This window comes from Schistocerca serialis, chromosome 4, assembly GCF_023864345.2.
Source record: "Schistocerca serialis cubense isolate TAMUIC-IGC-003099 chromosome 4, iqSchSeri2.2, whole genome shotgun sequence".
Taxonomy (NCBI): Eukaryota; Metazoa; Arthropoda; class Insecta; order Orthoptera; family Acrididae; genus Schistocerca; species Schistocerca serialis.
This window is the reverse complement of record NC_064641.1, coordinates 12,254,646-12,278,242: the sequence shown is the minus strand read 5'-3', so window position 1 is coordinate 12,278,242 and position 23,597 is coordinate 12,254,646. Positions and strand designations below refer to the sequence as shown.

Genomic DNA, 23,597 nt, shown 5'->3' with positions numbered 1-23,597 from the left:
ACGCTCAAGACGGAGCCCTGAGGCACTCCGTTCTCCTGGAGGAAGACGTCGGACAATACGGAACCCACACGTACCCTAAACTTTCAATCCGTTAAAAAGGAATCAATAAAAAGGGGCAGGCGACCGCGTAGGCCCCACCTGTGCATAGTGCGGAGGATAACTCCTCTCCAACAGGTATCATAAGCCTTCTCCAAGTCGAAGAACACGGCTACCGTTTGGCGCCTTCGCAAAAAGTTGTTCATGATGAATGTCGACAAGGTCACAAGGTGGTCAACAGCGGAGCGGCGGCGACGAAAGCCGCATTGGACATTAGTAAGTAGTCGTCGAGATTCAAGAATCCAGACTAACCGAGCATTAACCATGCGCTCCATCACCTTACAGACACAGCTTGTAAGAGAAATGGGGCGGTAACTAGAAGGAAGGTGTCTATCCTTCCCGGGTTTGGGTATAGGAACAACAACGGCGTCACGCCAACGCCTGGGGACTTGACCGTCGGTCCAGACGCGATTGTAGGTACGAAGAAGGAACCTTTTGCCCACCGGAGAAAGGTGTGCCAGCATCTGAACGTGAATGGCATCTGGCCCCGGAGCAGAGGATCGGGACAGTGCAAGCGCACGTTCGAGTTCCTGCATAGTAAAGGGGGCATTATAAGTTTCTAGATTCAGCGAGTGGAAGGAAGGTCGCCGAGCCTCTTCTGCCTCTTTCCTGGGAAGGAAGGCAGGGTGGTAATGGGCGGAGCTTGAAACCTCCGCGAAAAAGTGGCCAAAGGCGTTGGAGACAGCCACAGGATTAACAAGGACCTCATTACCTGAGGTCAGGCCAGGTACCGAGGAGTGGGCCTTAATGCCCGACAGCCGGCGCAGGCTACCCCAAACGACAGAAGAGGGAGTAAAACTGTTAAAGGAGCTGGTGAAAGAGGCCCAACAAGCTTTTTTGCTTTCGTTGATGATTCTACGGCATTGCGCTCAGAGTCGTTTGTATTCAATACAATTCGCCAACGTAGGATGGCGGCGAAAGGTGCGTAAAGCACGTCGTCGAGCACGGATAGCGTCCCTACAAGCCTCGTTCCACCAGGGGCCGGAAACGCGACGTGAAGAAGAAGTAGTACGAGGAATGGAACGTTCGGCAGCATTGATAATAACAGCCGTGAGGTATTCGACCTGACTGTCACAACTGGGAAAATCGTGGTCCGGAAAGGTCGCCAGGGAGGAGTAAAGTCCCCAGTCAGCTTTCAATATGTTCCAGTTCGAAGTACATGGGGATGGGGTGTGGTGCAGGAGACGAACGACACAGGGGAAGTGGTCGCTCGAATAGGTGTCAGAAAGGACATACCACTCGAACCGACGGGCAAGAGTGGCAGAACAGATCGAGAGGTCCAAGTGGGAGTAGGTATGAGTAGAGTCCGAGAGGAAAGTCGGGGCGCCGGTATTGAGGCAGACAAGATTGAGATGGTTGAAGACATCCGCCAAGAGTGAGCCTCTTTGACAGGATGCAGGAGAGCCCCAAAGGGGATGATGGGCATTGAAGTCGCCAAACAATAAGAACGGCGGGGGAAGCTGAACGATCAGGTGCATCATGTCAGCCCGACTAACAGCAGATGACGGTGGAGTGTAGATGGTACAAACTGAAAAAGTAAAAGCAGAAAGAGTAATGCGGACAGCTATTGCTTGGAGTGGGGTGGTCAATGGGATGGGATGGTAATAGACATCGTCCCGAACAAGCAACATGACCCCACCATGAGCTGGGATACCGTCCACAGAGGTGAGGTCATACCGCTCAGAGGTATAGTGGGTAAAGGCAACACGGTCAGTCGGGCGCAACTTGGTTTCCTGGAGACCAAGGACGAGCGGACGGTGCAGGCGGAGGAGCAGTTGTAATTCCTCCCGATTAGATCGAATACCTCTTATGTTCCAATGAAACAACGCCATCGCTAGTCAAAAAGTTGGGGGAACGAGACGGGGGAAGAGCTGGTCACCGCGACGGCCGCAGAGGGCCAGGTTGCGAGGGAACAACGCTACAACCGACGGGAGGCGGATCCGGTTCCATCGACTCGTCGCCAGCTGCGGCCGCTGTCCCTGATTGTGTAGGAGGGACCGCATCATTTGCCGACGAAAGGCCGGCAGGGCGCCTGGCAGCAGAGCGTCCCGGCGAAACTGAGGACGGCCGGGAGCAGCGACTCACGGATGAAGCGTCAGACGAAACGCGCCGGGGTGGAGAGGGGGATAGAGACTTCTTCTTGGAGGCCTTCTTGGAAGGCCGAGGAGGCACAGGGATGGTGGGCTGGACACGAAGAAGGTCCTCACGCGCGGGGTCCGTTTTGGAACGCCGGACCTCGGAAGCTGGGGTCCAGAACGTTTCCCCGATGGACGCCTGAGAAGAGGATCGCTTCTCAGGTGGCGTGGGGGGAGGAGGAGGAAGGGCGACCCCTGGGGCAGAGGGGGTGGGGGCCACAGGGGAGGAGGATTTGGAAGGGAGGGATTTGGGAGGAGGAGGAGGCAGAGACCCCTGATGGGCGGAGGAGGCGTGGGGGGGACAGGATAGGGGTGAGGATACCGCGGAAGGAGTGGACACAACTGAGGCAAACGAAGTGGTCAGTGACACGGGATGAAGGCGGTCATACTTCTTCCTGGCCTCAGAATAAGAGAGCCGATCCAAAGTTTTGATTTCTTGTATCTTCTTCTCCTTTTGATAGGCGGGGCAGTCTGAGGATTTAGGCGAGTGGACGCCAGGACAATTAATGCACCGTGGTGGTGGGGTGCATGTATGTTCCTCACGAAGAGGACGGCCACAATCGCCACAAAGGGGCTCAGCCTCACACCGGGACGACATGTGCCCAAAGCGCAAACACCTAAAACAGCGCATAGGAGGCGGGACGTAAGGTCGCACGTCGCACCAGTAGCACTTCACCTTTACCTTCTCCGGGAGAACGTCCCCCTCGAAGGCGAGGATAAAGGCCCCGGTGTCGATGCGACGGTCTTTGGGGCCGCGCTGGACTCGCCGGACGAAATGCACGCCTCGGCGCTCCAGGTTGGCCCTGAGCTCCTCATCAGATTGTAGCAGGAGGTCACGATGAAAGATAACCCCCTGCGTCCTATTTAGTGCCAGATGTGGGACAATGGATACTGGGATGTCCCCTAGGCGGTCGCACGCCTGGAGCGCCGCCGACTGTGTGGCAGAGGTGGTCTTGATAAGAACGGACCCTGAACGCATCTTGCTGAGAGCCTCGATTTCCCCGAAGACGTCCTCAATGTGCTGAACAAAGAACATGGGCTTGGAGGTGGCGAACGTCCCCCCATCGGTTCGAGAACAGACCAAATAGCGGGGGAAGTACTTCGCCCCAAGCCGGTGGGCCTATCCCTCCTCCCATGGAGTGGCCAAGGGGGAAAGGGCAGGAGAACCAGAACTAGAAACGGTACCTTTTCTTTTGAAAGACTTGGTCGCAGAGCGACCTGATACGTGTTGACGTTTCATCTGCGAAACGTCCGCCCCGATACCACCCACTCCGACCAGGGGCTCTCCCCACGGGCGCCACCCAGCCGCAGCAAGGGCCACCTGGCAGGATGACCATTGCCAGGAGTCCTGATGCCCCAAGGAGACGGGCATCTACTCCTTGGCCGACGTGGGGAGGGTGCAGCTCAGGTATCGGCAGTACGATCCCTGTGTTGTCAGGGGGCTACAACCTAGAGGGTACATGACAACCCCAACACAACGGGCTGGCTACCGTGCTGGATTTCTGGTGCCATGGAAAGTCCATCATAATCGCTGGTGCAGATGGAGATGCACTATGGGCGTAACTTGGACAGCCCATCAGGCGTTTAGGCCCAATTTGAGGAATAGTGGGTATGGTTACAACGCCGGTGCAATGCTGAGTGCCAAGGTCTTAGTGCACTTAGGACCAGTGGTACACCATGTAAGGTGTCCTTCCCCAAAAGGCTCGTACTTCTGTAGAATTTTGAAAAATGTAGGTCAAACCCCAAGGGGGACCATCGCATAGAAGGCCGAAACGGTTGAAACTCCTTTTAGTCGCCTCTTACGACAGGCAGGAATACCTCGGGCCTATTCTTACCCCGGACCCGCAGGGGGCGTAGCAAGAGCAGAACTGCACTGGAAATGACCGAGGAGAAGCCCTCGGACATTGGCGTGCCAGGTACATGTAGTCTGCGGCCGCGAGCTGGGCGCCAGTTCACCACCGGCAATGGAGGGTGAAGCTTTGACAATGCCAGCCACTCGTGCTGGCGAAACGGCAGTAAAATCGTCAGACTAGCATCGGCCAAAGAACCTGAGACAGAAGCAATGGCAGTTTGTCAACAACTGGCCACGAAATCCTGAACAATTTTGTAAAAAAATATTATCATCGGCCCTCGATGTATCGAAAAAATTATCGATATATCGATGGAAAAAATATTTACTGCACATTGCACATATTATGCCAGTTTTAGACCCATATATTTATGTGGCCAAGATAGACACGAAGCCCACACCTACTACAGTAGTACAAGTTTATATGCCAACTAGCTCTGCAGATGACGAAGAAATTGAAGAAATGTATGATGAAATAAAAGAAATTATTCAGATTGTGAAGGGAGACGAAAATTTAATAGTCATGGGTGACTGGAATTCGAGTGTAGGAAAAGGGAGAGAAGGAAACATAGTAGGTGAATATGGATTGGGGGACAGAAATGAAAGAGGAAGCCGCCTGGTAGAATTTTGTACAGAGCACAACATAATCATAGCTAACACTTGGTTTAAGAATCATGATAGAAGGTTGTATACATGGAAGAACCCTGGAGATACTAAAAGGTATCAGATAGATTATATAATGGTAAGACAGAGATTTAGGAACCAGGTTTTAAATTGTAAGACATTTCCAGGGGCAGATGTGGATTCTGACCACAATCTATTGGTTATGAACTGCAGAGTGAAACTGAAGAAACTGCAAAAAGGTGGGAATTTAAGGAGATGGGACCTGGATAAACTAAAAGAACCAGAGGTTGTACAGAGATTCAGGGAGAGCATAAGGGAGCAATTGACAGGAATGGGGGAAATAAATACAGTAGAAGAAGAATGGGTAGCTTTGAGGGATGAAGTAGTGAAGGCAGCAGAGGATCAAGTAGGTAAAAAGACGAGGGCTAGTAGAAATCCTTGGGTAACAGAAGAAATATTGAATTTAATTGGTGAAAGGAGAAAATATAAAAATACAGTAAGTGAAACAGGCAAAAAGGAATACAAACGTCTCAAAAATGAGATCGACAGGAAGTGCAAAATGGCTAAGCAGGGATGGCTAGAGGACAAATGTAAGGATGTAGAGGCCTATCTCACTAGGGGTAAGATAGATACCGCCTACAGGAAAATTAAAGAGACCTTTGGAGATAAGAGAACGACTTGTATGAATATCAAGAGCTCAGATGGAAACCCAGTTCTAAGCAAAGAAGGGAAAGCAGAAAGGTGGAAGGAGTATATAGAGGGTCTATACAAGGGCGATGTACTTGAGGACAATATTATGGAAATGGAAGAGGATGTAGATGAAGATGAAATGGGAGATACGATACTGCGTGAAGAGTTTGACAGAGCACTGAAAGACCTGAGTCGAAACAAGGCCCCCGGAGTAGACAATATTCCATTGGAACTACTGACGGGCGTGGGAGAGCCAGTCCTGACAAAACTCTACCATCTGGTGAGCAAGATGTATGAAACAGGCGAAATACCCTCAGACTTCAAGAAGAATGTAATAATTCCAATCCCAAAGGAAGCAGGTGTTGACAGATGTGAAAATTACCGAACTATCAGCTTAATAAGTCACAGCTGCAAAATACTAACACGAATTCTTTACAGACGAAGGGAAAAACTAGTAGAAGCCAACCTCGGGGAAGATCAGTTTGGATTCCGTAGAAACACTGGAACACGTGAGGCAATACTGACCTTACGACTTATCTTAGAAAAAAGATTAAGGAACGGCAAACCTACGTTTCTAGCATTTGTAGACTTAGAGAAAGCTTTTGACAATGTTGACTGGAATACTCTCTTTCAAATTCTAAAGGTGGCAGGGGTAAAATACAGGGAGCGAAAGGCTATTTACAATTTGTACAGAAACCAGATGGCAGTTATAAAGAGTCGAGGGACATGAAAGGGAAGCAGTGGTTGGGAAGGAAGTAAGACAGGGTTGTAGCCTCTCCCCGATGTTGTTCAATCTGTATATTGAGCAAGCAGTAAAGGAAACAAAAGAAAAATTCGGGGTAGGTATTAAAATTGATGGAGAAGAAATAAAAACTCTGAGGTTCGCCGATGACATTGTAATTCTGTCAGCGACAGCAAAGGACTTGGAAGAGCAGTTGAATGGAATGGACAGTGTCTTGAAAGGAGGATATAAGATGAACATCAACAAAAGCAAAACAAGGATAATGGAATGTAGTCTAAGTCGGGTGATGCTGAGGGAATTAGATTAGGAAATGAGGCACTTAAAGTAGTAAAGGAGTTTTGCTATTTTGGGAGCAAAATAACTGATGATGGTCGAAGTAGAGAGGATATAAAATGTAGGCTGGCAATGGCAAGGAAAGCGTTTCTGAAGAAGAGAAATTTGTTAACATCGAGTATAGATTTAAGTGTCAGGAAGTCACTTCTGAAAGTATTCGTATGGAGTATAGCCATGTATGGAAGTGAAACATGGACGATAAATAGTTTGGACAAGAAGAGAATAGAAGCTTTCGAAATGTGGTGCTACAGAAGAATGCTGAAGATTAGATGGGTAGATCACATAACTAATGAGGAGGTATTGAACAGGATTGGGGAGGAGAGAAGTTTGTAGCACAACTTGACCAGAAGAAGGGATCGGTTGGTAGGACATGTTCTGAGGCATAAAGGGATCACCAATTTAGTATTGGAGGGCAGTGTGGAGGGTAAAAATTGTAGAGGGAGACCAAGAGATGAATACACTAAGCAGATTCAGAAGGATGTAGGTTGCAGTAGGTACTGGGAGATGAAAAAGCTTGCACAGGATAGAGTAGCATGGAGAGCTGCCTCAAACCAGTCTCAGGACTGAAGACCACAACAACAACAACATATTTATGTATTGATTTATTATTAAATATTCTGCATATCAACACAAGCTAGCAGCCTGCTTATCCCCCTTACAGCAAGAACTGAAAGGAAAACGATATAGTTCACGCTTGGTTATAACCACTTTGCTAACAATGGTACCTGCATGTATGTGGCAAAATAAAAGGTGTAAAATGGGTTTGCTGTTCAGTTTCATCACATATCAGATTTTTCTCAACACTTCATGTTGACTTCCCTGTTATTTCATTTCTGCGAACGCTAGTGAACTAGCACTCGTAGTATCAAAATTGCATGGTGAAGTTAAATGTTGCAGTCTCAATTGGTAGTGCTGAATGCTGATTAAGTCAGCATTTCACCTACATGTCTCCACCCACCACAAAGACCTATCTTGTCATTTAGATTTTTGTTCATCAGTTTCAGCCACTGTTAAGAATGCTGATGTGACAAAACAACACAGAAGTTGTGTTAAAATTTGTATTTTAAAGCAAATGGTGTGCTATTTCTTTACAACTGATATGTTGTTATTCCATTCACACCGTCATCCCCCCAGTCCAATTGGACTACTACTTCGTGCCACCCATACTTACTACACACAGTCAAAGAGAAAGACTGTACATGATGAAAGCTCAATAAGTAGTAAAACTGCACACAGTAAAAGTAAAATTAAGTTCTACTGAAATTTCGGAAGAAATTTCAAACACTCACCAAAAATTGTGAAAAAAATATATTCTAAGATGAAAACATCAGCACTCGACATTTCCATATTGATATATCGCTGAAAAAATATTGCCGATATATATCGATATTTATCAACAGCTCTACCTCATTCCTTATACAATTTACCAACTGTAACCTGACACATAACTACTTTCATTTAAAGAGAAGGTATACAAACAAATCCGTGGTACAGCTAGGGATACCTGCACGGTGTCCTTATGCCAACCTGTTCGTGGGTCATCTAGAAGAAACCTTCCCAGCCTCCAAACTCCTAGTCTGGCTCAAGTTCATTGTTGATGGTATTATCATGATCTGGATTCTGAGCCAAGACACACTATCCTCATTCCTTCACTGCCTCAACACCTTCTCTTCCATCTGCTTCACGTGGTCCTCCTCACCTCAATGTACCGGTTTTCTGGTCGTCGACTTCCTCCTCTCTAACGGCTCCACCCACACCCCTGTCCATCTTAAACCCACCAACAGTACCTGCAGCTCAACAGGTCCTATCCCTTCTACTCCAAAAAATCCCTCCCACACAGCCTAAATATCCGCAGTGATGAGAACTGCTTTGCCCCATATGCTAAAGGTCTCACAAAGGCATTCACAGAAAGGCACTACCCCCCCCCCCCCCCCCCAAACCTAGTCTACAAACATGCCATATCTTCACATACCTACAATCCTCCCACCATTCCCAAGAATCAGCTACAAAGGAGTGTCCCCTCATCACTCAAATACCACCTATGGCTGGAAAAACAACCATGTCCTTTGTCAGGATTACAATTATCTATCATCATACCCTGAAATGAGGAACTTCCCACCTAAGATCTTTCCCACGCCTTAAGTGGTGTTTCATCACCCATCCAATCTACACACACACACACACACACACACACACACACACACACACACACACACACAAATTGATCATGTGGCATTGTTGGTTGGGAGGCCTCATCTGGGAAGTTTGGCAGCCAAGTGCCAGACTTAATCTAGGTAGGACCGGTGACCTCGCTGTCTGGTCTCCTCCCTCAAACAATCCAACCCAATTCAGGCGACGCAACATTGGGTGACTTGCACAGCGATATAGATGAGATGGTGATGAGGGCAACATGGCATCCAGCCGACGGGCTGCATTTGCCTTGAGTTATTTAGGGAAATCGTGGAAAACCTAAATCCAGATGACCAGACACAAGTTTGAACCGTCATCCTCCTGAACAGAGGAATTTACTGTGAATAGTTCAGTGATGGGGTTGTTCTCATCACAATCAACAGCAAACCAACTCCAACAACGATAGTTCAGGTACACATGTCGACACTGCAAGCTGAAGATGGAGGGAGAGAGGGAGGGAGAAAGTATATGAGGATATTGAACTGGTAATTCAGTACATAGAGGGAGATGAAAATCTAATAGTCAAAGAGAATATAGGCTTGGTACTAGGAATGAGTGAGGAGAAAGACTAATTGCATTCTGCAATAAATTTCAGCTAGTAATAGAAAATAACCTGTTCAAGAATCACAAGAGGAGGAGGCATATTTGGAACAGGCTGGGAGATACAGGAAGATTTCAGTTAGATTGCATAATGGTCAGGTAGAGATTCCGAAATCAGATACTGGATTGTAAGCAGACAGACTCAGATCAAAATTTACTAGTGATGAAAGAGTAGCCTGAAGTTTAAGAGGCTAGTCAAGAAGAATCAATACACAAAGAAGTCAGATATGGCAGTATTAAGGTACGAAGCTATACCCTTGTAAGTTCTCTGCCACTATACATACTGCAACAGGGATGTGGATGGATGGATGGATGTATATGTTGGTATGGGCATATGACAGCAAGGAATTCAGCACCACGGCAAAATCAGTTTCAGAAGAGTGTCAGTAAAGTACACTAAACAGGACACTAAAGCAGCACAGAAACTAAAAGTAACAAAATGTGGAAAATGAGTGCGTACCCACATGGAAGCACAAAACGAAGTATCATGGCAATGTTAAAACATTAACTAAACAGGAAGAAACTGGTAGAAGGAGTTAAAACAATATAGCCAATGGACGTGGCTGGCCGACCGCAAGAATAAGAAAGAGTGAGCCAGCCACTTTACAACACACCAAAACCTCCAGATTAAAAGCTAAGGCCAGAGCCCAGACACATTATGAAACTTTAAAACTTTAGTCACACTCATCTCATCATCAACTAAAAAAGAAGGAAGATCTCCACTGATATTTGCTTCTGCCCTTGCATCACGGTATAAAATGCACACTGTTAAAATATGGCGTACAGAGACTTGCACGCCACAAGCATTACAAAACAGGGGATCTGCTCGCTGTAGCAAAATGCCACATGTAAGAGGCCAGTGCCCAATTTGAAGACATGCGAGGGTCACTTCATCCCGCCTGAACAACCAGCAGCAGGAACATCATGGCCGAATAGTTTATTTCAACAACTACAGCTTATTGTCCATTACTGTCAGCCATTCCTCATCCCAGAACTGCATAAACTTCCTATGTAGTGCAGAAAAGACAGCCTGCACGGGAATACGACACTGTGCCACATCCTGCCCTCTGCAGGCCTCCTTGGCAGCCTGCTGTGCCACACTCCATCAGCTTCGACAACCGTGCATTTCATGCCTACTCCGAGCACCTGCCATCCCTCCCTCCCACATTCCTAGCTGGCAAAACGGCTGCCTCCTCTGAGCTACTAGCCATCCACCCCCAACCACTCTCCTTGCCTCCCACCTCTCTGCCTCCTACCGACCCTACTCAACACAACACCCAACTGAAGTTAGACCACCTGGTGAAATGTAGCACTGGCATTGTGCTGGCAGCTGGCACTATGCACAGACTTAGACATGGGTGTGTGAACTCTAGCTCAAAAATGGATTACTCCAAAAGCTAGCAAGTTTTCTTTTTTGTGTGTGTGTGTGTGTGTGTCTGTTCCTGATGATTACTCAACATTCTTCCTTTCCCTGAGTGACCTCCTTTACTCCTAAAGTATTTAGGTTCTACCAGAACTTTCCTACAAAATTAAAAGAGATTATTGACCATGGAAATCTAAAACTGAAAAAATTAAGAAAGGAGAATGGGTTACAACTCCACTGCAGATTATTGTACAAATGTAATACTCCAAGTACTAGTCACATTGATTGGTTTGTTGATTTGGGGTATAAAGGGAACAAACTACTGGACCATCAGTCCCTTTTTCCAGATGCAAACATGGCACAAGGTAAGACAACACCCAAATTTAGTTTGACAAAGTAAATGGGGTTAAAAGGAATGAGAAACCACACCAAAAGAGAAAACAAAAGAAATGAACAAGAAAGCGGGGAAAACATATACCACGAGGAAAAGTAGAGGAAGGTATTAAAAACCAGAGAGCAGAGATGGTCTGGGCTGGCTAATCACAAGAATAACAGAGGATGAGCCAGTCACTCTGCAACCCACTAAAACGTCCAGCCCAAAAAGATAAGGCGAGATGAACACACACAGAGAAAAGACGAACACCAAGACAAACAAATGCAAAGAAAGGGTGATAGAGAGTTAAAATGGAGGGAGGGCGAAGGCCTCAGAAAGAAGAAGGCCAGACGCCCACCCTTAGATGGACCGATAACCTATCGGAGGTTGAATAAAAAAAAATAGCCCTTGTGTTTATGAAATAATGATATAATTGGTAAAGATTCTACTCCTGTTGAGAGAAAGTTTGTAAACTCCTTTGCTTTGTAAACTCTTTGGAAATTGTGAGTACCGCAGAATGTAAGTAGTAGTGGGAATGCCTCAGATGGAAGTAGACGTTTTTATAAGTGTCACCAACAATGTAATTGAATGTGGAAATTATACAGTCGGTGTGATTTAGAAGAATGGGATAAAATAAAGACATTCACAGCAACAGGCAACTCTTCATCACTTATTTAGTCTTCAAGAACCCGCAACGTTAAATCAAAATTTTCAGCAGCAAGAATGTACTCCTAGACACAACAAGATTTTGAGCCAGCAACAACAACAACAAAATAATCAAGATAAGTAGAAAAGTTCTTCTTTTGTAATCTTACCCCTCTCAAAGTTTCAAAAGTTGTGCAAAGAAAGAGAACTTTAATGGTGATGTGTGGGAGGGTAAGATTACAACCCGCAGGAAAGGTGGTAAGGTGGTAACGGGAAAGTGTTGAGTTAAGTAAGAAGCAACCGGACATGGATGGCAAAGGGATTCCCAGTTCTGGGCCGCTGTTGTGGGATATGGATCTCTGTGTTAGGGAAAAGGAGACAGTAATTTGGATGGTGAGACTAACTATGAATGTGGGCGGTGTAATTTGCAAGCAATAGTTGCCGCCAGTGCCACAATGGAGGAATGCCAGCTTCCACAAGGAGGCCGTTCATGGGGCTCGTTCAAAAGTGGTGGAATAGGGTCCAGCAGACACAGTGCAGAGGGCGATGTGGAACCATACACCATGCTACCATAATCAATTCAAGACTGTACGAGGGCTTTGTACAGCTGCAGCAGTGTAGGACGAACAGCAACCCAGTCGGTGGGGATCAGGCATCGAATAATATTAATGTGCCGCCAGCACTTTTCCTTACGCTGATGAAGATGGGGAAGTCAAATTCAGCAGACATCAAAGACCAGTCCCAAAGGGCAGCAAGTCTCCACTACATCAAATAGTTGGTCATTGAAGTAAAGTTCTGGATGGGGATGGACTGTACGATGACAACAGAAGTGCGTGACACAAGTTGTGGCAGCCGGAAACTGAAAGCCATGAGTGAGGGCCATGACTGTGCCTTCCATATAGCTCCCTGCAGCCACAACAATAGAAGAGGAGCAGAAGGAAATACAAAAATCGTCAGTGTGTACGAAGGGAGATATTGACAATTCTACTGCTAATGCAAGACCATTGACGGCGACTAAAAAGAGTGGGACACTCAGGACAGAGCCCCGCAGGACCCCATTCTTTTGTATATGGGGTGCACTGTGGGAAGCACCAATGCGAACTCTGAAAGTATGGAGTGACAAAAAGTTCTGTATAAAAATCAAGAGCAGGCTCTGGAGACCCCACTCATGCAGAGTAGCGAGGATGTCTTGTCACCAAGTGGTATCTTAGGCCTTCCTCAGGTCAAAAAAGATGGATATAAGGTGGTGTTGCCGGGAAAAGGCCAATCGAATGGCAGGCTTCACGTGCAACAATTTGTGAATGGGGAGCGTCCTCGGCGAAAACCGCCCTGGGATGGAGCCAGAAGGCCCCGAGACTCCAGGAACTAACACAACCATTGGCTCACCATACATTCTAGCAGCTAAACACAGAACACTGGTGAGGCTAATAGGATGATAGCTATCAACATCTAGTGGGTTCTTCCTGGGCTTTAGCACTGGAATGATGATACCTTCCTGCCATTGTGATGGGAATTCGCCATCACTCCAGATGCGGTTGAAGATGGCAAGGAGGCGGTGTTGGGAATCCACTGACAGATGTTTCAGCATTTGCGAATGCATGCGGTCTGAGCCCGGGGATGTGTCAGGACAGCTGGCACGGGCACAGGGAAATTCCCAAACACTGGAGAAAGCATTATAAGGCTCAGGGAGGCATGGAGCAAACGATAGGTGTTGTCGTTCCACCCTGTTTGAGGAGAAGAAAGATGGGGTGGTAATTCTCAGATGCAGAGATGCAAGCATAATGCTCAGGAAGATGATCTGTAATTATGTCTGGATTGGCAGATATAGCTCCATTTGTGGACATTCCAGGGAAACTTGCAGGGTTCTGATAGCCGTAAAGTAGGCAGAGCTAGGTTCAAACCTGGGAGGGGAAGGTTCGTGTTCCAGTGATGGTGACAAAGCATTCTCAACACTCCTGCTTCCTTCGTTTGATGAGAAGGCGAACCTGGGCACACAGCCGTTTGAAGTCAATAAGGTTCTCCAAGGAGGGGCGGCACTTATGATGTTGGAGAGCCCGCCGCAATGATTCCTGGCGACCACCAAGGCACTGATTTCTGCCAGAGGCAACCGGAGGAACAAGGGATTGCTGATTCAGCTGCGGAACAATGGTATTAGTGACAATGTGGATCACTTCATGCAATGGATACTCAATGTTGGTAGCGGATGTAAAAGTGTCCCAGTTAGTCTTGGAAGAGTCCACCTGGGCAAGTGTCGTGATGAGGGATGCTGGGGTACGGACAGGAAGAGTGGAAAGCGGTCACCACACAAGTCGTCATGTGCTCACCAGTGGATAGATGGGAGAAGGCCAGGACAGCAAACCAAGAGATCAGCGGCTGAATAGATGCCACGTGCCACACTCAAATGCATGGGGGCACCTGTATTTAGAAGGCAAAGGACGAATTGAGTAAGTAGGTCCCGGACATCTTTGCCATGGCCAATAACCTTGGTGACACCCCACAAAGGGTTATGGGCATTGAAATCACCCAGAAGAATAAAAAGTGGAGGGAATTGCGAAATATCTGGAGGAGGTAGATGTTACAGATGGTAATTTCCTGTGTTGTCCTCACCCTGACAGCTTCTAAAGGTGTTTGAAGGGGCACAGGTTCACTACAGACAGAGCTAAGGACGAAGGTGCTAACTTCAACCCCAGGATGATTTTTGTAGTACTCCGGATAGCCACGAAGGGCAGGGGGTACACATTGCATGAAACCACGTTTCCTGAAGGACACTGCAAAAAGCAGGTGTAACGCTTAAAAGTTGACATAACTAAGCCAGGTGAGAGAAAAAACAGCCGCAGTTCCACTGGATGACGACACTTTCTGGAATCAGGGTAGGCATGTTGTGACCAAGGAGACAGGTTATGCCTCAGACTTTACCTGCTGCCACCAGTTGAGTATTTGCATTGTCAATGAGGTGTCAGTGAGATCCAGGTCCTTAGGGGACACTAAAATCTCCACGTCATCCTCAGATGCAGAACTGATAGGAAATGGTGGTGTTGGGGCTACTGGAGGGCCCTGTTTCTTAGCAGTCTTCTTCTTGATTTGCTTGCCCTCTCGCTTCTCTTTAGGGACTTCTCCAAAGTAGCTCCAGGCATGGAGGGAGACCGTGAAGCTCTTTGTCCAGCAGCTTTTGGCTCCTTTGGTCACAAGTGAGTGTCCGCTGTGGCATTAGTGGAGACCTTGGAAGAGAGAGTCCCAAGGGACCCCTTCTGCACGAGAGAAGACGGAGGAGGCTGTTGCTTCTCTAGCTGGGGGGGGGGGGGGGGGGACCCTTGTCCCTGCATTTCGGGGGCATTATTGCTCCCAAAGTTGGTGCTTTGGGAGCAACGGAAGAAGACTTGCCCCCTACCACCAAGCAGGCGGCATCTCCTCCGGAGGGCCTACTGTTCACAGCACAGAGTGTGAAACTACCGCCACATGTGGCGGTGATGTTGACGTAGCTGCAGTATATGTGGGCGTCAACCGAATGGGGTGCAATCTTTCAAATCTGCATTTAGCCTCTTGGTAAGTCAACCAATCCAGGTTCTTGTACTCCAAGATTTACCGCTCCTTTTGGAGTACTGTGCAGTCTGGCGAGCAGTGGGAGTGGTACCCTCCACAGTTGATATAAGTGTGAGGAGATGCACTTGGAGTATTTGGATGCACTGGATGTCCGCAGTCTCAACATGTGGCACTGGAATTGCAGCACTTAAGGCACTGCATAGGAGGACGGATGTATGGTTTAACGTCACAGGGGTAAACCATTACTTTGATCTTTTCAGGCAATGAAACACCCTCAAAGGCAAAGTAGAAGGCACCAGTAGCAACCCTATTGTCTTTGGGTCCCCTGTAAATGCGCCAGATGAAATGAACACCCCGGCGTTTTAAATTGGCATGGAACTCATCGTCAGACTGCAAGAGGAGGTCGTGACAGAATATAATCCCCTGGTCCACGTTGAGGCTTTCATGGGGAGGATTGACGGAAACATGAATATCACCCAGCTGGCCACAGGCTTGGGGCTGGGGATGCTGCCTGAATCAAGAGCGAACCATTTCTCATCTTGGACAGGGCTGTCACTACCCCAAACTTATTCTTGAGATGTTCAACAAACAAATTAAGGCTTTGTAGGTAGAAAGGAGTCCCCATCCATTCTGCTACAGACTAAATACCTTGGCAAAAATGGCTCTCTTCTTTCTGTAGCCCAACATTCCTTCCATGGTGCAGCGAGGGAGGGAAACGATTTATGGCAATACCTGTCAGCATCATATTTCATGTTTCCCTTTTTAGAACTTGCTGGTGCCGTTCGGTCACCAGCAAGAGATGACTTGGTCCGCTTCATTGCAGGTCATTCACCCTGATAGCACCCACTCTGATCAGGGGCTGCCCCCATGGGCAAAGGCCACTTTGCATTATGGCTGTTGCTGGGAGTCCTGATGCCCCAAGAAGATGGGCATCTACTCCTTGGCATACATGGGGAGTTTACAGCTCAGGCATCAGCAGCGCAATCCCTGTGTTGCCAGAGGGCTACCACCAAATAGGTAGACGATGGCCCCCACAACGGACTGGCTACCGTGCTGGGTATGGGGTGCAGAGAAATTCATTATTGTCATGGGGGCAAAAAAGGACAGGAGACAACTGAAGAAGATGACGTACCCCAGAAAGTGTCCTCGCCCAAATAGTTGAATTGCAGGTGGAGATGTAAAGCCATGACGAGAAGAGGTTTAGGAGATTGAATCTAATGGCACTATGGATAACTGGTACACCACGTAAGGCATCCTTTCCCACATGGCCTGCACTTCCGTAGAATTCGGAAAGTGGCAGGTCAAACCATAAAATAGGACGTGAACTTACAGGGACGAAAAGTGGGAGACATTTTTAGTTGCCCCTTTACAACAGGCAGGAACACCTCGGGCCTATTCTAACCCCCGGACCCGCAGGGGGAAGTCACACTGACACAGTCATTTCCCAACCAACACTGTGCTGTATTTCATTTGTTGTTGATAGCCTGATCATGAGGGTAATAACGGTTAGTGGCTACCACCTACAACTAAAACCAACAACATTTGCCACGAGACAACTGTAAATGAGTGGGTCTGTTACTTCACAAAGTACAACCCATCTGCAGGCAACTGGTAGGCTGTTGTAATTTTGAATTGTAACCAAGAAATTAATCACTCTGAGTTCCAGAGCAAACTGAACAATTTCTTGCCACCTTAGTTGTCAAGCCTGCAATATAAAAAGAATCTTTTGGGATTATAGAAGTTTTTGATTCCACCCATCTGCTTTAACCCATAACATCATCAATATGGCACAAATGGCCATTCTAAGCATCTCCAATATGGCGCCTATGACGTCATTACGTACACACGACAAACACGAAAATTCATATAAATATGACAATAACATCTTCCTCCAAAAATACAATCAGACTAACAGGACAACACAGGAAATTGGGTGTTTTATAGGGCGGGGCAAGCTAAACATAACAGTAAAACACACACCACGATCCCAAAACACACAAATGACAAAAAAATTTACAACATTCCACTACACCAACAAAATCTACAGGAATCTGACACTTCCCTTGACCTCTACAGCTCAACCGCAACTGTCGACACCACAAAAACACCTAAAAATTAGAATCGGACATTTGTCTTGACCTATATGTTTCAACCACAGCTGACGATAGCAAATCACCAACACCCTTTTTTTTTTTTGTCATCAGTCTACTGACTGGTTTGATGCGGCCCGCCACGAATTCCTTTCTTGTGCTAACCTCTTCATCTCAGAGTAGCATTTGCAACCTACGTCCTCAATTATTTGCTTGATGTATTCCAATCTCTGTCTTCCTCTACAGTTTTTGCCCTCTACAGCTCCCTCTAGTACCATGGAAGTCATTCCCTCATGTCTTAGCAGATGTCCTATCATCCCGTCCCTTCTCCTTAGCAGTGTTTTCCACATATTCCTTTCCTCTCCGATTCTGCCTAGAACCTCCTCATTTCTTACCTTATCAGTCCACCTAATTTTCAACATTCGTCTATAGCACCACATCTCAAATGCTTCGATTCTCTTTTGTTCCGGTTTTTCCCACAGTCCATGTTTCACTACCATACAATGCTGTACTCCAGACGTACATCCTCAGAAATTTCTTCCTCAAATTAAGGCCGGTATTTGATATTAGTAGACTTCTCTTGGCCAGAAATGCCTTTTTTGCCATAGCGAGTCTGCCTTTGATGTCCTCCTTGCTCCGTCCGTCATTGGTTATTTTACTGCCTAGGTAGCAGAATTCCTTAACTTCATTGACTTTGTGACCATCAATCCTGATGTTAAGTTTCTCGCTGTTCTCATTTCTACTACTTCTCATTACCTTCGTCTTTCTCCGATTTACTCTCAAACCATACTGTGTACTCATCAGACTGTTCATTCCGTTCAGCAGATCATTTAATTCTTCTTCACTTTCACTCAGGATAGCAATGTCATCAGCGAATCGTATCATTGATATCCTTTCACCTTGTATTTTAATTCCACTCCTGAACCTTTCTTTTATTTCCCTCATTGCTTCCTCGATGTACAGATTGAAGAGTAGGGGTGAAAGGCTACAGCCTTGTCTTACACCCTTCTTAATACGAGCACTTCGTTCTTGATCGTCCACTCTTATTATTCCCTCTTGGTTGTTGTACATATTGTATATGACCCGTCTCTCCCTATAGCTTACCCCTACTTTTTTCAGAATCTCGAACAGCTTGCATCATTTTATATTGTTGAACGCTTTTTCCAGGTCGACAAATCCTATGAAAGTGTCTTGATTTTTCTTTAGCCTTGCTTCCATTATTAGCCGTAACATCAGAATTGCCTCTCTCGTCCCTTTACTTTTCCTAAAGCCAAACTGATCGTCACCTAGCGCATTCTCAATTTTCTTTTCCATTCTTCTGTATATTATTCTTGTAAGCAGCTTTGATGCATGAGCTGTTAAGCTGATTGTGCAATAATTCTCGCACTTGTCAGCTCTTGCCGTCTTCGGAATTGTGTGGATGATGCTTTTCCGAAAGTCAGATGGTATGTCGCCAGACTCATATATTCTACATATGAATGTGAATAGTCGTTTTGTTGCCACTTCCCCCAATGATTTTAGAAATTCTGATGGAATATTATCTATCCCTTCTGCCTTATTTGACCGTAAGTCCTCCAAAGCTCTTTTAAATTCCGATTCTAATACTGGATCCCCTATCTCTTCTAAATCGACTCCTGTTTCTTCTTCTATCACATCAGACAAATCTTCACCCTCATAGAGGCTTTCAATGTATTCTTTCCACCTATCTGCTCTCTCCTCTGCATTTAACAGTGGAATTCCCGTTGCACTCTTAATGTTACCACTGTTGCTTTCAGTGTCACCAAAGGTTGTTTTGACTTTCCTGTATGCTGAGTCTGTCCTTCCGACAATCATATCTTTTTTGATGTCTTCACATTTTCCTGCAGCCATTTCGTCTTAGCTTCCATGCACTTCCTATTTATTTCATTCCTCAGCGACTTGTATTTCTGTATTCCTGATTTTCCCCAGAACATGTTTGTACTTCCTCCTTTCATCAATCAACTGAAGTATTTCTTCTGTTACCCATGGTTTCTTTGCAGCTACCTTCTTTGTACCTATGTTTTCCTTCCCAACTTCTGTGATGGCCCTTTTTAGAGATGTCCATTCCTCCTCTTCAACTGTACTGCCTACTGCGCTATTCCTTATTGCTGTATCTATAGCGTTAGAGAACTTCAAACGTATCTCGTCATTTCTTAGTACTTCCGTATCCCAACACCTACAACTACAAAAATTGGAATCTGTCATTTCCCTCGACCTATATAGATCAACCACAACTATTGATATCAAATAACCAACACCTACAACCACAAAAATAAAATCAAAACCACAACACCTCAAAAACTCCAAAATCAAACATCCTTACATAAATTAAAACGCAATTAATACATCAGAAATATATAAAACATCACAACTAGAGACAAAAAAAAAATTAAAAAGAAATTCCAGCACTGCAAATTAGGTCACCCCAGACACACACACACACACACACACACACACACACACACACACACACACACACACAACTCAAACTCCATGCCGTAATGATGTCACACACTACAACACCCTTATGTCGCAGGTCAAAGCAGATGGGTGGAATCTGATGCTTCCATTGACCCAATTTTTTGTTTACTAATCAGCTTCAAGATGCTGCAGCAGAAGTATATCTAATTAAAATGTGATGATGGTTCCTGACTTATCTCCTTGCACAGTTTGTTGTTCAGGTCCATTTTAGTACCTGTGACAAACGGCTAGTCTCAGAATGAAACCCAATCTGACCAACAAAGATGTCTTAAGTTAGGTTCTGATTATGACCTTGAAGCAAATTCAATGATCTCTCCCATCACAAAGCCTTGTCTGTCACTCGGTTATTCTTGCAAAAGTACTGCTGCAAGCCTTTTATAGAAACAAATCTTGTCAATAAAAATGGCATCCTCGCAAAAATAGAGCACAATGTGCAGAGTGAAGCACACAAGTTACTTTGTCTGTTATCCTCCTTATCAATTCAGATGTTGTTGAACAAACAGGAAGTGCACAATCTGTTCAGTCCTGAGTGTCAATTCTTGGCCATTTACCTCTGAAATATTAATGTCTCGAAATAGGATTCGCAAGATTATACGAAATGCAAGATCGGTAAAGTATAAAGTAAAATTTGTGAGCAGATTGCAATTTCTGATGGGACACATTCTAATTATCAGTAATGCTCATACTGTCTTGATTATGATGGCCCACTGAGTAAGTTGAAATGGGGGGGGGGGGGGGAGGGGGAAAGAGGACATTAAAGAAGTTGTTTGATATCACAAGTAACTTCAAATTTACAGTTTCAACCGGAATGATGAAACATACAAGAACAGAAACTCTAGATAATTGTATTAGCAAAGGCTGGGAAAAAGGACGGGAAAGTCTTTTCTCATATGTAAGCAGCATTTTAGGATTCTTCAAGGATGATGAATTTAGCTAAAATGAAACTTGGTAAGTTGACAGCTACAGGTAAAAACAATTTTTTTTCAAGAGCTGTACTTTACTGCCAGAGTTAAATAATTAACTACTTCATATTTAGATACAGAAACACCAGCTATTTCTAATGAAACAAAAATGAAGAAAAATACTGATCATCTTTAGCAAGGTGAGAAACATAAATTCTATTAAATAAACTGTAGCATTTGGCAATAACACAACCCTATAATTACAGCCCTGTGCAGAGAACAAAAGTTGAACAACTGAGTCAAATATCTACTTTGGATTTATCCTAGTTTCAATTTAAATAAGCCATCATAAATGTAGGTATACCTATCAAAGCTCACCCGACGGTTTGCAGCCCTCCACTAAAAACCTCATAAAACTTAATTTTTTTTTTGTCTTGATCTCAGATTTTCAAAGTTTAGCTTTATTCTGCAAAGAACACCGTTTAAAATTTCTTTCAGATTGGAGATGGTTAGTTGGGCCTCATTGGGCCACTTGGTGCATAGTGATCCACAGTTAAAATCTAACAGTATTTCACGAATATCACAAAGGGACACAATCCAACCTTGGTTATCAACATTTTACTCTGTTAATAACAAACTTTCCCCATCTGCCGAACATTGTGCATATCTCAATTGGGATACTACATTTCCACTTCATACAAATTGACTAATCAGATAAATAAATCAATACAAACAACTGGAATTGGAATTTTTGCACAGCTGCAGGGAGTTTCTAGGTAAGTTTTTGCAAACTTGACACAAAGGAAAGATCTTGGTAGTCTCAAGATTCAACCTTAACATCAACCTTAAACAAATAATATGAAAAATAAATAATCCATGTGTCACTTACCCAGAGCTTTCTTGAATTCTTTTATCATCTTGCTGTCATAAACACCTCTTTCTTCCCAAACTTGTAGTATTCGATTGAGGTTCCTAATCGTTTTTTCATCACATTCAGGAAGAGAAAAATGTTCGAAGGCCTTTTTGAGAACACTTCCAAACTCCTTCCCAAATTCAGGCCCTTTTCTCTTGCTATTTTGAATAACATCATTCGCTAGATACATAAAGGTCAGCTTCCTATTCGCGTTGCCTAGAATTAGGAATTTGCAAAACATACACATACCACACGCTCAATCTACATTTTAGATACTATTCTTTGATCCAGTTATTATTTCAAAACATGACATACGCACAAACATTACATATTTTTATATTTTTGTTTCTCGTGTTCAAACTTACTTTTTAGAAAATCTTTGAACCATACTTTCACAATTGCGGCATGGTGTTTTCGGTGATGAATTAACCACAGGGAGAGAGTTTGTATGCTTTGCTGCGAACTGTTAAGGTCTGCAAGTTTCTTAGATAATGCCGACTCCGTAAAGCCAGCCATCATTTCATACGCGTTCTAGATAATCTTTCCATTTGCACGTAAATAACACATCGCTTCTCTATTGTTCCAACGATACAAACATTACAGTGCTGCCAACTAGAAAAAAATAATGTTTATACCAACAATGTTTCAGTCTTTTATTGCGCAGTGTTGTCCACATTGTTACACCAATTTTGTAGAGCAGAATGCGTTGCTCTGCTGTTTTCATAGTATTGTATACACTTACGGGTATTTCTGTCACCACAGTAAATTTTGTGAGAGATCTCAATAGTAGTCTACTGTGATAAGGGAAGTACCAGATATAAAACAACGATGCTCATCTATATCTATGATCTGCAATCGGTACCGGTACCATATGTAAAAAAAAAGCGAAAAAAAATGATGTGCTTTCATTTTAACTTACTGGTACATGAACTTTTCCGGTCACAAATCTTAAAGACTAGTAATCTTATCTTCGCGGGAGAAGGCATATAGAAGTATAGTTCTAGTTTCTATATTTAGACTCTTTTTATGACGTCTTCGTTGATATTGAGTCTTTTTTCCCTTCCAGATCTTTCGTCATTTTGAAGACGCTCTTCATTACTAAAATAAGTTATCCCAACACCATTTCTTCGTATTACTTGGTTAGTGTAGCTGACACGGACTTCATAACATGGAACAATATTGTAAATGGCTCGTAATGTTTTATGCGGCATCGTTATCTAGGCGGTCAACCTTATTGATCACTATTTCCAGATCTGCAATAATATTGATCAGGTGTGAGTTAGGCTGAGAGTCTGTGTAGTGATAATGAGCAGATCAAAAGCTTTTGAAACATATTGCACTGCTTGAGAATTATTGGTTCTTTACTGGGCAATAGACTTGGCCACTGTTTCTATGTGGCTCTGAGCACTATGAGACTCAACTGCTGAGGTCATTAGTCCCCTAGAACTTAGAACTAGTTAAACCTAACTAACCTAAGGACATCACAAACATCCATGCCCGAGGCAGGATTCGAACCTGCGACCGTAGCGGTCTTGCGGTTCCAGACTGCAGCGCCTTTAACCGCACGGCCACTTCGGCCGGCTGTTTCTATGTTTTGGTACAGTGTATCGATACGTGGTACTGTTTCAGTGTTTCGAAACGGCTATGTTTCACTGCTTCGAAACAGTGGTGTTTCATCCCGCTCTGTGTCGGATACCGGGACCAGATTAGATCTCGAGCCAGCCACAGAAACTGTATCGTTGTTTCAAAATAACAACGCTGTTTCAGTCCACTTGTGCTTAGAACGGACTAATCGTATCGAAAGAGTGATGTTTCATTTCGCTTCGTCTCGGACGAGATTCGGGCACGGCACAGATACGGAAATACGTTTAATATACTACTCCATCGAACTCTAAAAAGAGTGTCGAAATCTTTTTGACACACAACAGCATGAAGCTTAAGATTTCCGAAAATAAAGCTCCGTTTCTAATTGACTGCACTATTCCGAAATGCCGTAATATATGCTTTATAAAC

General features: G+C 44.9%; 1 protein-coding gene across 2 annotated transcripts in view; it reads right to left on the bottom strand.

Moving 5' to 3' along the window:
• Positions 1–22,165, bottom strand: part of LOC126473705 (regulation of nuclear pre-mRNA domain-containing protein 1B-like) — an 83,800-nt gene extending 61,635 nt beyond the window's left edge. For both annotated transcript variants that reach the window (XM_050100945.1, XM_050100946.1), the window contains exons 1-2: positions 21,950–22,165; positions 21,561–21,800 (exon numbers count right to left, since the gene is read on the bottom strand). In XM_050100945.1, the coding sequence (XP_049956902.1) occupies positions 21,561–21,800; positions 21,950–22,103 (394 nt within the window). In that variant the 5' untranslated portion in view covers positions 22,104–22,165. The remainder of the gene's footprint in view (positions 1–21,560; positions 21,801–21,949) is intronic.
• Between the last annotated feature and the right edge of the window lie 1,432 nt (positions 22,166–23,597).